This window comes from Schistosoma mansoni, chromosome 2, assembly GCF_000237925.1.
Source record: "Schistosoma mansoni strain Puerto Rico chromosome 2, complete genome".
Classification (NCBI taxonomy): domain Eukaryota; kingdom Metazoa; phylum Platyhelminthes; class Trematoda; order Strigeidida; family Schistosomatidae; genus Schistosoma; species Schistosoma mansoni.
Window position 1 is genome coordinate 17,886,158 of NC_031496.1, and position 13,164 is coordinate 17,899,321.

Consider the following 13,164-nt stretch of genomic DNA (forward strand, 5'->3'; position numbering starts at 1 on the left):
AGGATATAGCAGGCGAGTAGAAAAGCCAAGAACGAACAAAATACCCGTGACATACAGGTTTTCACACCGAGTCATCAATTCTTGGAACCTGTTACCCAAATCAGTGGTGTCGATACCTTCAATTGACTCATTCAAGAGAAGATTGAACACTCACAGAAGCATACTAGAAAAGAAATAACATAGGCCATAGGCAATAGGCCTTCTGTCCTTACCATACAATTCTGAATCTGAATCAATGCTCAACTCAAACAATTACACTACTTTAAAAGGTCAAAATTCTCAGAAACATGTAAACTCACTAAAATATTCCAACTTGACTAGTTAATTAAAAGTTTCTGAAATGAAACAAAACCACACTGTTTAAAGTCGCCACAAGACTAACTCTAGGTCACATGGAATAGGTTGGCGGATTGCTGGAAGTATTCTATGGGTGCAAGAGATTGTCGTGGTTTTTTCATATGGTGTGTCGTGTCGTAGTATATCAACCTTTGTCTATCTCCGCCTATGTCACATTCTTTCGATGCAATAGAAGGTCGATATCAATCTTTTACGTCCGAACCATGTGTGCTGGAGAAGCAGATACAAATGAATCAATTTGGCGTCGGTAACGCTGCCATTCGCTTATCTTTCCTTGAATACTACTGCAAAAATGAAACTTCTCATTTCCAAGCAGACACAAGTATCGATGGTTTGTTGATCTTTTTAAGATTACTGGTTGTAACTTCTGGTAGGCAGCATATTTTGCATTAACGTAGGAAATGAAATACGAATATATACACAGGAGCACGCCCATTCTTCGAATGAGCGCAGATTCTGCGGTGGTTCTCCAGCCCATATCAGATTCAGGGCACCTCTAACATCACATTGCTTTAGACGTGCCACAGACAAAGTAAGAGACTCTCAGTTACTGATTGGATTGGCCAATGGTGAAATAAAGTTGATTGATCCTCTCAAAGAAGACCCAAACAAGGTTTTCAATGAAGGGGTATGTGTGTTTTCTGCATTTCACACTTTCATAGAAGTCTGTCGATGAAACTCCCGTAACTTGCGTCGGCTGGGTCCCTCATTCACCTCATCAGTTCTTAGTCAGTCATTCCAGTGGGTGTATGTATTTGTACGATGAAACACTTGCGCAGCTTTCAGCTCCAACATATAACCTGTTTAAACAAGGTATTGGGTTTTCAGTACATACCTGTAAAACGAAATCTACAAGAAACCCATTGTATCGATGGACTTTGGGAAGTCCTAACACATCGAAGTTGGATAACACGAAGCCACTTTCAAAAAACTCCGACCACGTCAATGGATTCGTTGCCAACAAAATATGTGAAATGCAAACTGATTCGTTAAGTTGCGACTCATCAGCTATTAGCTCTTTGTTTGATGATAATAATGTCTCCATCAATCAGTTTGCATTCTCTCCTTGTGGCCGTTTCCTTGCCATCATTACAGAAGATGGTTACATGAGGGTGATGGAGTATCACGAGATGGAGCTATACGTGAGTTTCTACTGCATGGTGCCTCATTATTTAATATCTTTAAACTAAAAATGCACTTCTTTCTCATCTTTGAAACTTGATAGTTCACTGTTGGGTTTCGTAAATGTATTGAGACAAAATGAAACAAATACTTCTCGGCCATATTTTGTGTATTGGTTGTTCGTAGATTCAAATAGGGACGTAAAGTGATGTCTTAAGATCAATTATGTTTTGTTTAAGGTGAAAAATCAGCTTCAGTAAAAGACAGCCAAACCATGAAGGGCGACGTGGCTTCGAAAAAAAGTTTGATGAGCTCTTGCAGTCTAGGTATTGTTTTTTACTGGTTTTATCACATCATCTTACACTCACATTAGGCAAAACATCGCAGATTCACAGTCCTTCAAAGCGTTGAGAAAGCTGTTCTCTCATTTTTCTGTCTTACAGAACCGCGTCCACGCTAGAGTAAGAATATTTTGGTTTAGATTAAAGTTATGTCCAGTTTACGGTATATACCTCTATAGCATCCAGTTTATTTGACTCTGATGGTATGGATATGGGCAAATAATTTGATAAAAAGTATCTCATTCAAATCTTTGTCTTTACACAAGAAGTCATGTGAATTTGTGGGTCACAATCAGACAAATTCACTCTTTCTACCCACCCTTCAGGACGTTTATTTATGGTCAAAACTATGATTGATGTTTATCCCGTCAAAGGTAATCCAATCACTGTAGAACATTGTTTGTAGTTTAATTCGTGAGACTGGTCACAGTTGGTTGTTTGTGACCGGAAAAGTCTTTTGATTGTATCAAACATCTACTGGAGAATATCTTGCATATTTCGTGCCTAATAAATAGTATACAATGTTCCTAGTGGTGATTTCAGCTTACGTCTATGTTATCTAACTTGATAGTTGTATGATGTGTGATAAAACCTCCAAGTGGAAGGTGTAACACACTAAATGAAGAAGCTTGGACCAGATTGCTAGGCGAAATGTTGGATTTACTTCAAAGTCATTCGCTGAGATTTTACAAATATATTATTCCTATTTAATGTCTTACATCAACTCGGCGCTCAAATACTGTGAAGCTATTCGCTCTAATTTAGACGAAAGTTCTTATATAAATGGGAATTAGTTGTTAAATACTTGAATGTAAAGGTATTTAAATCAGTTGAATTTACTTTACCCAAATGAGAACTATTTAGTGCTTGCTCTAGTCGTTTAGGTAACTATTCCTACCTGTGGAACTGTGTGAAAACTGGGACTAGTGACCGGATCTAGTTTTAAACATCGCTCGTTATATTTCTTGAGATTCGTACCACATACAACTAATAGACTATTGTGCCTTTCAATATTTCCCATTAGTTCGTCTGTTCATCCTCACCAAACTTGAAAGGACTTTTAAGTAACCAATAAATTCACCAGTTGCGCGTTTTTTCTGATCAGTCGCAACACATACTGACTTCCAAATATTATAATGTTTTAAATATGAAACAATATAACAAAATTTCAGTGTATTAGATTTTCCAGTTTATTCTTAGTTTGATAATTCACAGCATTACGATAGAACTGGCTGTTGGGAATATTGGTTATGTTGGATGTTTTTCTCTGTTATAGGGGTTCATGCGTTCGTACTTTGGGGGTTTACTTTGTGTAGACTGGTCTCCAGATAGTTTATTTATTGTCACTGGAGGACAAGATGACCTAGTAACGATTTGGTCCGTTCTAGACAGAGCTGTTATTTGTCGCTGTCAAGGCCACAAATCTTGGGTTAGCATGGTGCGCTTCGATCCATATCTATGCCCCACTAATAATGATATTTCTAATGATGACTCAGTATCTGCCTCCTCACGTTCCCACTCACTTAAAGCGAACCATGAAGAGTTGGACGAAAGTTCAGTTATTAGAAATTCACCTGTTACAGTTTGTGAAACTAATGATCTTAGAACTTACCGGTTAGTTGCCCTTTTGTTACGTATTTTCTAGCATTTTGTTATCTTTATTTTCTTGAGTTGTGGTTTTGAAGACCTATCCTGACAAATTATTTATAAATTAAAGTTCAAACCTCTGAGGACGAACAAAGGTTAATATTTTTCCCCCTCAAAGCCAAACCCTTTTTGCTTTACTTCGAATGCTGTGTGTAACTGTTAATTATCCCATAAGTATCGCTTAAAATAACACACTATATCGGATTGCATTTACTCGTTAGCGACATTCCTCAAGTGTCATGAAGTCTAGTTTTGTCCCTAAATTATTTGAAACCAGGCTAGAATTACTGAAAACTGTATGTAATATTACAAGATTGGGCTTAACATACCAGTGTCCGAGTTATAGGAAAGACTATAAATAGAAAGAAGACTGTTGATTTTGTGCAATTAGTATTTTCAAACTTAAACTGTACTGAATAAGTATTTATCGGGGAGTTTTCTATCCAGTCTGTGCTTAAATTGGACTAGACATGTCTCAAATATCCGTTGCTTGAAAATCGAACTACTAATTATAATCAGACTGAAACATCTAATAATACTGAGTTTCTGGTAAGCACTTATCTGTTCCACTAGTAAAAAATTCATTTGACTCATTAATTGCCCTGAATGTTAAGATAACAAATTCAGCCCATCAGAAGTCCTTTGTATGACATATGTGCAGATTGTATTTAAATGTTTTTACCACCTAATATTTTATGTACAAAGTAAATATACACTGAAAAGATGTTTTTACCGAGTTGTAGTCATCAAAGTCAGTCCAAAATATCCTCATTGGTTTACCAGTATTCGTATCATATAGATACCCGAATTTTGGTGGTATATCACGCTTAAAGACTATTAGTTGTACTGAAGAAGACATAATCAGAACCATATCTTTCATAGAAGCTTAATAATCTAGCTAATACCTTTAACTGCAAGTCGTGACACATCACACATTTTCCGGTAGGTTCTTTAATTACTAATTACTACAACAGTCGTAAGTCAGGAATTCTTATTAGAAAGTAGGGACTTTATTCAGTACTTTTCACTAATGAGCAACCAAGTTTTTTTATAGTGGTTTTAGAAACTTGGCTACTTGGAAGGTAGCTTCCTTAACGACCTTAGTTTTGATTGAAAATAACGATATCCAACAGTCACATATATTAGACTATATATATATATATATATAATATATATATATATATATATATAATATATATATATATATATATATATATATATATATATATATATATGAAAAATTGAACTGATGAGCATGCGTCACGTTTTACGTTACGTATGTCTAACTAACTGACTGATATTTTCAGTCTTGCATCACATAATATCGTGGATTTATTTTCAGAGTTGGAAAAGCGCATGGTTACGTTCTCGCCTGTCTTTAAGTCACTCGCACGCATTGGTTACTATAAATAGGGCCTTGTTGTTAGAGATTGCAACACCTGACGATTCAAAAGTCACAATTTTGTTTTGGTGTTTCAAGTGAACATTTCTGCTGAAAGGCAACTCAGTACTAATAGTTCCATGTCGTTGTATAGTAAGAGTTGTTTTTGACCGATGTTTCATCTTTTGATTACTACTGTAAACAGTCTTGTAACTTATGAGAGTTACTGAAAAATGTAAAATCATTGTGAGTGATTCAATATTTATTTCTTAGCTGACAATTTACTTGTATTTCTATGTTACTTACGGTGTATACTTTCCAATTGTGTATTGTAAAGTACCTGAAATAATTCATATGAGCATCCATAAAACCACTTCAACAGTTTAATCCAGTTTTTGTCACATTATTTTCCTAAATTTTGTGTAAATGTTTTGTACCCTTAATTTTTAGCCTTGGCTCAGTTGGACATGACACCATGTTGTGTTTATGGGATCTGACAGATGATATAATTCGTCAAGGAGTTGCATTTATTCGTTCAGCAATAAAAAATTCAGACAACAGTTTCGGAAATCTTACCTGTGATACTTCTTTTCCTCATATAACAAACTCTTCTGTTTTGAATATGACGTCTAGTTCTGTTTCGAGCTGTAATACATCTACTGCTTTACCATCTCCGCAGTCAGGAAATGGCTCATCTACTTCTTCAACTGTTTCTTCTCCACATATTCACTCCACCCGACCTTCAGTCAAATTGAGTGATAGCCGTTTCTTAAATAAACGCAAGAATTTTACTAGTCCCATACCTTCATCTGGTCCTTCGTCGAACGGGGCAAACAGTAGCGGATCCGATAAATCAAAATCCATTTTTCCACTTCGTGGTTTTCACTGGTCAAATCCAAATCCAAGTAGTCGAATTAGTACAAGTGTTCGGTTTCCTCGTCTTGGTAATTCAGAAAAGTCTAATGGATCTGCAACTAATTCACTTAAAACTTGTAACCTCAGTCGTTTGAGTGAAGTTAGATGGATGTTATCGATAGCTGAACATAAGTATGTTTTCTGGCTACTTTCACACTAGGTTTTAAAATCAGTGTTTTTTAAGACTGTTTTCGGATGAACGCTTTTGTATAATCGGCAAAATAGACAATTTTCAAGCACAAACTTCAGATTATGGTCTAATAAAGCCTCAATGGTGCTTGGTAGTTTTTGTCGCATTTTTCTGGTTGGCTCTCGTAATTCGTTTGTTGTTGCTACCACGTTTTTCTCGGTAAGAAAATTGTAATTTGAGTCCACACAAAGTCATAGAGTGTTGGCTTGATGGCTAAGAAGTTTGACTTTCAGCCATTCAATCTCAGGCTCGAACCCCACTCCAGCCACTTTGGTTTGGACAACCGCGCAGCATCACCAACACATACACTCAGTGTGTGGTTAATTAAAAAGACTTAGAAAACTCGTACTTAGAAGCGTTTATGAAAATATATTCAGAACACAATCATTAACTTCATAAGAAGGCCTAATATGATGAAAGCTCCTGACACTCAGTCAGTCAGTCAGCTACAACGTAGGACCAGGCACAAATATGCATCGGTCCAAGTTGCCATACCTCGTTAGCACAACAAGATGAATACCGAATACATAGAAGTAGTTAATTTGGTGGTGATAATATATAAAAGAAAGGTTGTATATAAGGATATAGTACAGGAAGAAAGACAGATATGAGGCAATTTTAATCTCAAGGTTTAAGAGAAGATAAAGAGTGTATACACCTGCGCCACTGTAATCGATTCTAAGCCATGTCACCCAAAGTCTCCAAACATGGTTACGATAGTCACGCGGACCCCAACCAAGTAGTCTGCATTTACCAACATGGCTCAGACTAGAAGTTAGTGAATTCAAGCTCTGATGCCACGTTTTGGTTTCGCCGCTCCTAACTTTCTTCCAACCATCGCTAATACTAGTCAGCGTTGCGCGTCGTGGTAATCGGTGTTCAGGCGTACGTAACACGTGGCCAAACCATCTCAGTCGATGAAGATTCATGACCTCACCAATTGATTTACCATCATTCCCTAATACTCTGCGTCTAATCTCATTATTACTTATCCGGCGATCCCAGCAGATGAGAGCAATATTTCTAAGGTCAAATACTAGTTACTTACGAGTACCTTCTATTCTTAATAGCTACGTTTTGTAGCCGTAAAGTAGAACAGAGCGAACTTCTACGCAGTATACTCGTCCCTTAATTGATAGACGGATATCTCGTCTTGGCCATAGGTGACGTAAGTTAGCAAAAGCCAAACGAGCTTTTTGAATCCGTGCTGAGATTTGGTCAGACACCAACCCATTAGGGCTGACCAGACTTCCACGATAAGTGAAGTTGTCGACGCTAAATACAATTATTTAGTAGTTGTTCGATTTTTATGTAACATTGTAACACATGCAATCTTGATGGGAATTCATAATTATCCAATTCTATGAGCAATCCTGATTCCTTGAAGTGCCCTGTCATTTATCGTGATTTCCAAGACTTCCGTATATATCTTAAGAGTTTGTCATAAGTAATCCTTTTAGTCAGTGAATCATGTAAAACGACGCATGCTCATCAGTTCAATTTTTCATATCATATTAGCACAGAGATTAAATTATCAAGAAAAATTCCAGAATAGCAGAAGTAGTAATAGTATCAATAGTATTAGGAAAGGTTAGACATAGAAAAGGTTGTAGGGTGACTTCGAGACTCAGGTTCTAAAGTAGTACAAAGAGTGAATACACCTGCGCCATTGCAATTGATTCTGAGCTATAGCAACCAAAGTCTATAAACACCGGTTACAATAATCCTGCGAACCCTAATCAAGTAGTCCACACCTATTAATAACATAATTCAGTCCATTTATCAATGATTTCGTGGACTCGTACGACATCTTGGTTTGGCTGCTTCCAGATTTCTTCCAGACAGCATCGCTCATCAAGGTAGGCAGGCGGTGGCTGAGCATATGTAACACGTCTCAACCACCTCAGGTGATGTAAATTCACTACCTTATCAACATTATCAGAGTTTCAAAATATGCTCCAGAATAAGCTGACATATTTCATAGAGTTTGTACTGCAATAGCTGATGACAATGTGGTGTGTTCATGTCCATCATTGAGTTGATTGTAGTGGTTTCTATGTTAGACGATGTCTCTATACATAAAGTTACCGCTAGCTGGGAATAAATGGTTATCTGCATATTTACAGCAGCCGCTCACCGTCATCTGTTTGTTGAGCTGCGATACTGTAAGATTCGTCAAGGTGCCTTTTATATACTGTCTTGTGGATCAGACCTTTAGGTCAAAGGCTCCAGGTGTAGCCCCCTTCAGAAAACCACCTGCTTCGTTCTGGGCACCCAGGCAGTATCATAGCCCTCCCACAAATAAATGAAATGACAATTTTTTGTGTGGCGTATATGTATCTGGTGCCCCTTTGTACCAATATTTATGTGCTCAAATAAACAATAATTAAGAAGAAAGCTAGGGACGGTCAAACCAAAACATAATATCAGTCCATAAAGTCATAGGTAATTAAACAGTTATATTAATAGGTGCAGACCACCGGGTTGGGATCCACGCTATTATCGTAACCATTGGTTATAGACTAGGGGACGTGGCTCAAAATTGCTTGCAATTGTGCAGGTGCATCCATTCCCTGTCTTTCCTCAGATTCTGAGATCATAAATTTCTCGTCACCTTTTTTGGTTTTATTTCACTAATATATATTTTCCTTTCGAATAGGATTTCTGATGCCTAGTCTTTCTTATCACCACTCATACTGTTACTGCCACTACTCTTCTGAAATTGGGCCTGGCAATTTCATCTCTCTGTGATAATGGGGTATAACAACTTGAACGGATGTACATATGTACTAGGTTCTACATTGGGACTAACTAATTCTACCAACTTGGGCATTAAAATTACGTACCACTATCACTACATTGTCAATATAAGTTCAACATTTGAGTCTGCCATTAACAGTTTATTGTGAAACTATCTTGCTTTATTACAATATTAGTTGATCTTAAAATGTTATTTTCAAATTGTTATTTAGTATTTTCGGTTCTCCGTTGTGCCCTCGAATCAGTGATGTACCTATGCTTGAACCACTTGTGTGTACACGAATCTTAAAGGATCGAGTAACTGATCTTGTCTTTCGTCGTGATACGATTCATATTGTAGATCAGCAAGGTTTATTTTTGGCATGGCAAAGACCTGTAAGTTATTTTTCATGAAATAATGTTTAATTTACGCGATTTTATTTATAATTATCACTCAATACTTTAGTGATTGTTTCAACGTCGTTTATTGTCTCAATTATTCATGACTGGCATTAGTATAACAATATAATGTAATTTGTTCAGTTTGAATGAGAAAAAAAACAATCTTAGTTTACTATCAATTCATTACAGTTCGTTCCATTCATTTCAAAATGAAATAAATGTGAATAATTGCTATTTTTGCTAATTGATATCAATAGAGATATTTCGTAAAGCAAAGAACATGGAATTTTTAATCCAGCTGGCTGATACACAGCTAAAATGATAAAAACCGAATACAATCTAATAGGTGTATCGATTTAACATAATGCTATATTTGAACAATATATAATATCAAACTTATAGAATTACGTAGAAGTCCTCAGAAAAATGTAACAGTTCAATTTGTAAGTAATATACAAAGAATAAATCCATAAAAATAAGGTGATATTAAAACGAATAAAACCAATAAATAAACCATTTAACAGTAAGAATTAATTGTGAATTAGTATCAACAAGTAGTGTTTGTTTGAATCTTCCCATCAATGTATTAGGACTGCAACTGGTCAGTTTCTAATTGGCATATGTGCATACTGTGCGTATTGCCTCGACATAGCCTTAATTCACAAGCATGGTAAACAGGTACATCCAGCTGACGAGTCCCAAACAGGACGAAACGCGCGTCCTGGATTCCACTGCTAGCCACTATCCATCTCTGCTTAGTATCAACAAGGTTGGAAATAATTCATCATAGTGCTTATTGTCAAATTACTACGTATCTGTTCGTGTAAATATCGAAGAAACTTGTCACGTTTTCAAATTTCAATATAATTTTAACTCTACAATTTGATAGTACACTACTTTTTCAATCCACCAAAATTCATCAGTTCATAAATCATCATCTTTATACAGATAATATTCATGTTTTGTAGCCAATATTAGTTCATATTTAATATTCATATGTGTTATCCATACTTGTTTTATTTACTATCTGTTAGGAATAAATTTTCTATCATGTGAAAGAGTCTTTTTTGTTCTTCACTTTCAAATTTTAGGTTGAAGTGAAAGAAAATACATCAATTAATCAAATACCATTATGTCATTCAAATGATTGGGATTCATCTGCCTCAACATCTAATAAAGTTTTTCAATAATAAGTAAACTTTAATTGAGTTATCATTTATTAGGTTATACTGTGATATTTGTACTACCAATACACACATACACACAAATATAGATTAGAAGATGATCTATATATATATATATCCACAACCAATCAGTCAATCCAAAAAAAAGAAAGTTCCTCCCTGTTAATGAAACACAACTAATATTATTTTCTTTTCATTAATGGGAAAAAGGAAATTATTGTGATTATATTCATGGTAGTCAATTGTTTATAAACAAAATTAACTATTTTTGTATGTGTGTAAATTATGAATAATAATAAATTACACTGGTATTATGTTGACGAAGTTAATTATAAGAGTAAAATGAACAAAGAGAAAAACCTATGCATAAATTATATAATTATCTTTCATATCCGGTATTTCCATTCCTCATCGTAATAATGATAATATATATATATACTACAGTTTGTTCTATTTATATGTTCATCTTATCCTCAATTGTCTGGAAAATATTACACGTACACGTATATATATATATATCTATCTAAAGTTTGCAAAATCATTACTAACAAGAAATAAAATGCTCAATATGACTTATTCTCTTCACTTTATCAATTCAATGTGTATGAATAATATTTACTTTCTGTTTCCCTAATTCATCTATTTGGGAGCAAACGAGTGTGTGTTTGTTGGTGGGGGAGGGAATGAAAGAGGAGAAGAAAATGTTACCAAAAGGAAAGTTTCATTGTCTTTATGTAATCACACCATACATGTGTCATTTTATTTCTCATTGTTAATGTTGTACATCATTCAGAGTACATGAAGTATACTACTAATGATGCGATTAGAAGAAAATTCTTTGTCATTCATGAACGTAAATAATTTATTTTGCAATATTATTATTTTTTATCTAACTATGTATATCTAAATCATTGTAATTGTCATCAGTATTGTTATGGCAATTATTTTGTTGGTTTGTTTTGTCACTGTTTTGTTTTTTGAACTGAGTTATCAGCCATCAACACTTTCTTGTTTACTGTATTCTATTGTTTGTTTCCTTCCAACTATTTTATTCTTACACAGGAATTATATGTGTATATCCCTATTCTCTGTTTCTCAACTAACAACCAGCACTATTTATTATAAACTACTGTTCAATACATGTTTGTCTGTTTTGAAATCTGATGAATTTCAAGTAAGAAATAGAGAAACACACGCATGTGTACATTCCTCATTACCGATTCTTTCCTTTTTTCGTCATTCGCCTTGATCTCACAAAAGATTACTGTTCAGTTGCCAAAGTTCACTAATTATCATACCAATTTCATACTACTAATAATAACAGTTCTTATGTAATCATAACCTACTATGTGACTTGACAATTTCTCCTTTAATGAATCTCCCACATTAAATTGTATTCACTGTTGAGATTTTTTTTCAATGACTTTCTTAATCACTATAATCATTATCATTTCAGTTTTCATGTTTCGTTTAGTTTTTACTTTTAAATAATTAACAAAATTTAACTATTTAATTCCTTTTTTGAAAATATTCTTTCTCTTCTGAAAGAATAAAAAATAATTATCATATGAAATAATCTCTTCTATTAATCTATATTTTTTATTTATAATGTATATTAATGTGAAACAAGAAAGATCTTAGGGAAGAATGTTCTGTTTTGTTTGTTCATTTCAATAAACAACTGTTGGTATCGTTTTCATTCAATTGCTTGTTTTTATTTAATGTACAGATAAGTTGTTTTTTGTTTGTTTGTTATTGAAATAATTGTGTAAATTAGTAGCGAAAGCAATAACGATAATAATAATAAACATAGATAAATTTCAACTGTTTATTAATTGTTACTGTGTGTCTCTGTTTTTCTTTTCTCATTCTCGCTGTTTTGTGTTTTTAGTTAGTGTATTGTGGAAAATATCTCGTTTAATATATTAGTTCGTAGGGGAATAGGGACAAGTGATCTCAAGATTGGAGTCATTAATAACAAAACTCTATTTCTTCAGCAACATTTGTCGCGGTGATAGTAAAGAATTTTCAGCACGAAATATGTTATATTACGATGAATTGTTCTTTGGTGATAGTTTCTTCATCGCCTCTTGTTTTTATAACAAACACATGAAAGAATATATCCCAACAACTATTGCAGTTTGGTTCGGATTTCCGTATTTAGCATCATGATAAGTTGTAAGCGTTTAATAAAAGCGCATGAATTCGTAATATGGTCAACTTAAGTCATTAATTAAATTTAAAATGGGGAAATTCATCGTAATGTTGGGTATAGGTGAAAAAGGTTTGAACAGGTTTTAAAAATAGAACTGTTGTGTACTGTAATTGGTTTATGTTTAAAATACAAGTCGTTTCTTAGTAAAACATTTCAATATTTGGTAACTCGTTTACTAAAATAAAAATAAACTTATAAACTTTTGTATTTTAAGATGTGTAGTAATCATGTTCTAGGGATTAGTTTTAAAAGGCATATAAACCACGACGACTACTTTGTAGACTCGAAGTGAACAAGAGATAGAGTCCTATGGGGCGAGTTTGTGGAGATTTCATCACTATATATTACACCGGGGTTTAAGAATTATTGAATTGTTAAATAGAAAGTCAAATAAAAGTCATTTCCTACCAAAATACCGTTCCTTGAACTATTTTGACAATTTTGTTTTACATCTACATAAATAATCCATAAGTTAATTAGTATGATAATATGAAGCATAGATCATTAATATGAGATGAATTCAGATTTCCTTTAGTGTTTTGTTTTATGCAGATTTAATCTATTAGAAATATTAAGTTCTATTTAGTTTCAGTGTACTGAATGACATCAACCTGTCCTTTTCCATTTTTATTGAAAAACGGTCTTGAAAAGAATTGTTTTACCTGTAGTCA

The 13,164-nt window shown here is 34.2% G+C and overlaps 2 protein-coding genes across 2 annotated transcripts; both read left to right on the forward strand.

Moving 5' to 3' along the window:
* Positions 1-405: 405 nt before the first annotated feature.
* Positions 406-10,284, forward strand: Smp_122890 (putative wd-repeat protein; the record flags this gene model as incomplete). Its single annotated transcript, XM_018795942.1, has 8 exons — positions 406-688; positions 732-985; positions 1,020-1,242; positions 1,366-1,499; positions 3,097-3,434; positions 5,299-5,895; positions 8,926-9,088; positions 10,186-10,284. Exons 1-8 carry the CDS (start codon positions 505-507, stop codon positions 10,282-10,284), a joined length of 1,992 nt encoding a protein of 663 aa, XP_018650204.1. The 5' UTR covers positions 406-504.
* Positions 10,285-10,869: 585 nt separating this feature from the next.
* On the forward strand, positions 10,870-11,733 carry Smp_001520 (hypothetical protein). Its single transcript, XM_018795944.1, has one exon. The coding sequence runs from the start codon at positions 11,213-11,215 to the stop codon at positions 11,525-11,527; it is 315 nt and encodes a 104-aa protein (XP_018650205.1). The 5' UTR covers positions 10,870-11,212; the 3' UTR covers positions 11,528-11,733.
* The last annotated feature ends 1,431 nt before the right edge of the window (positions 11,734-13,164 follow it).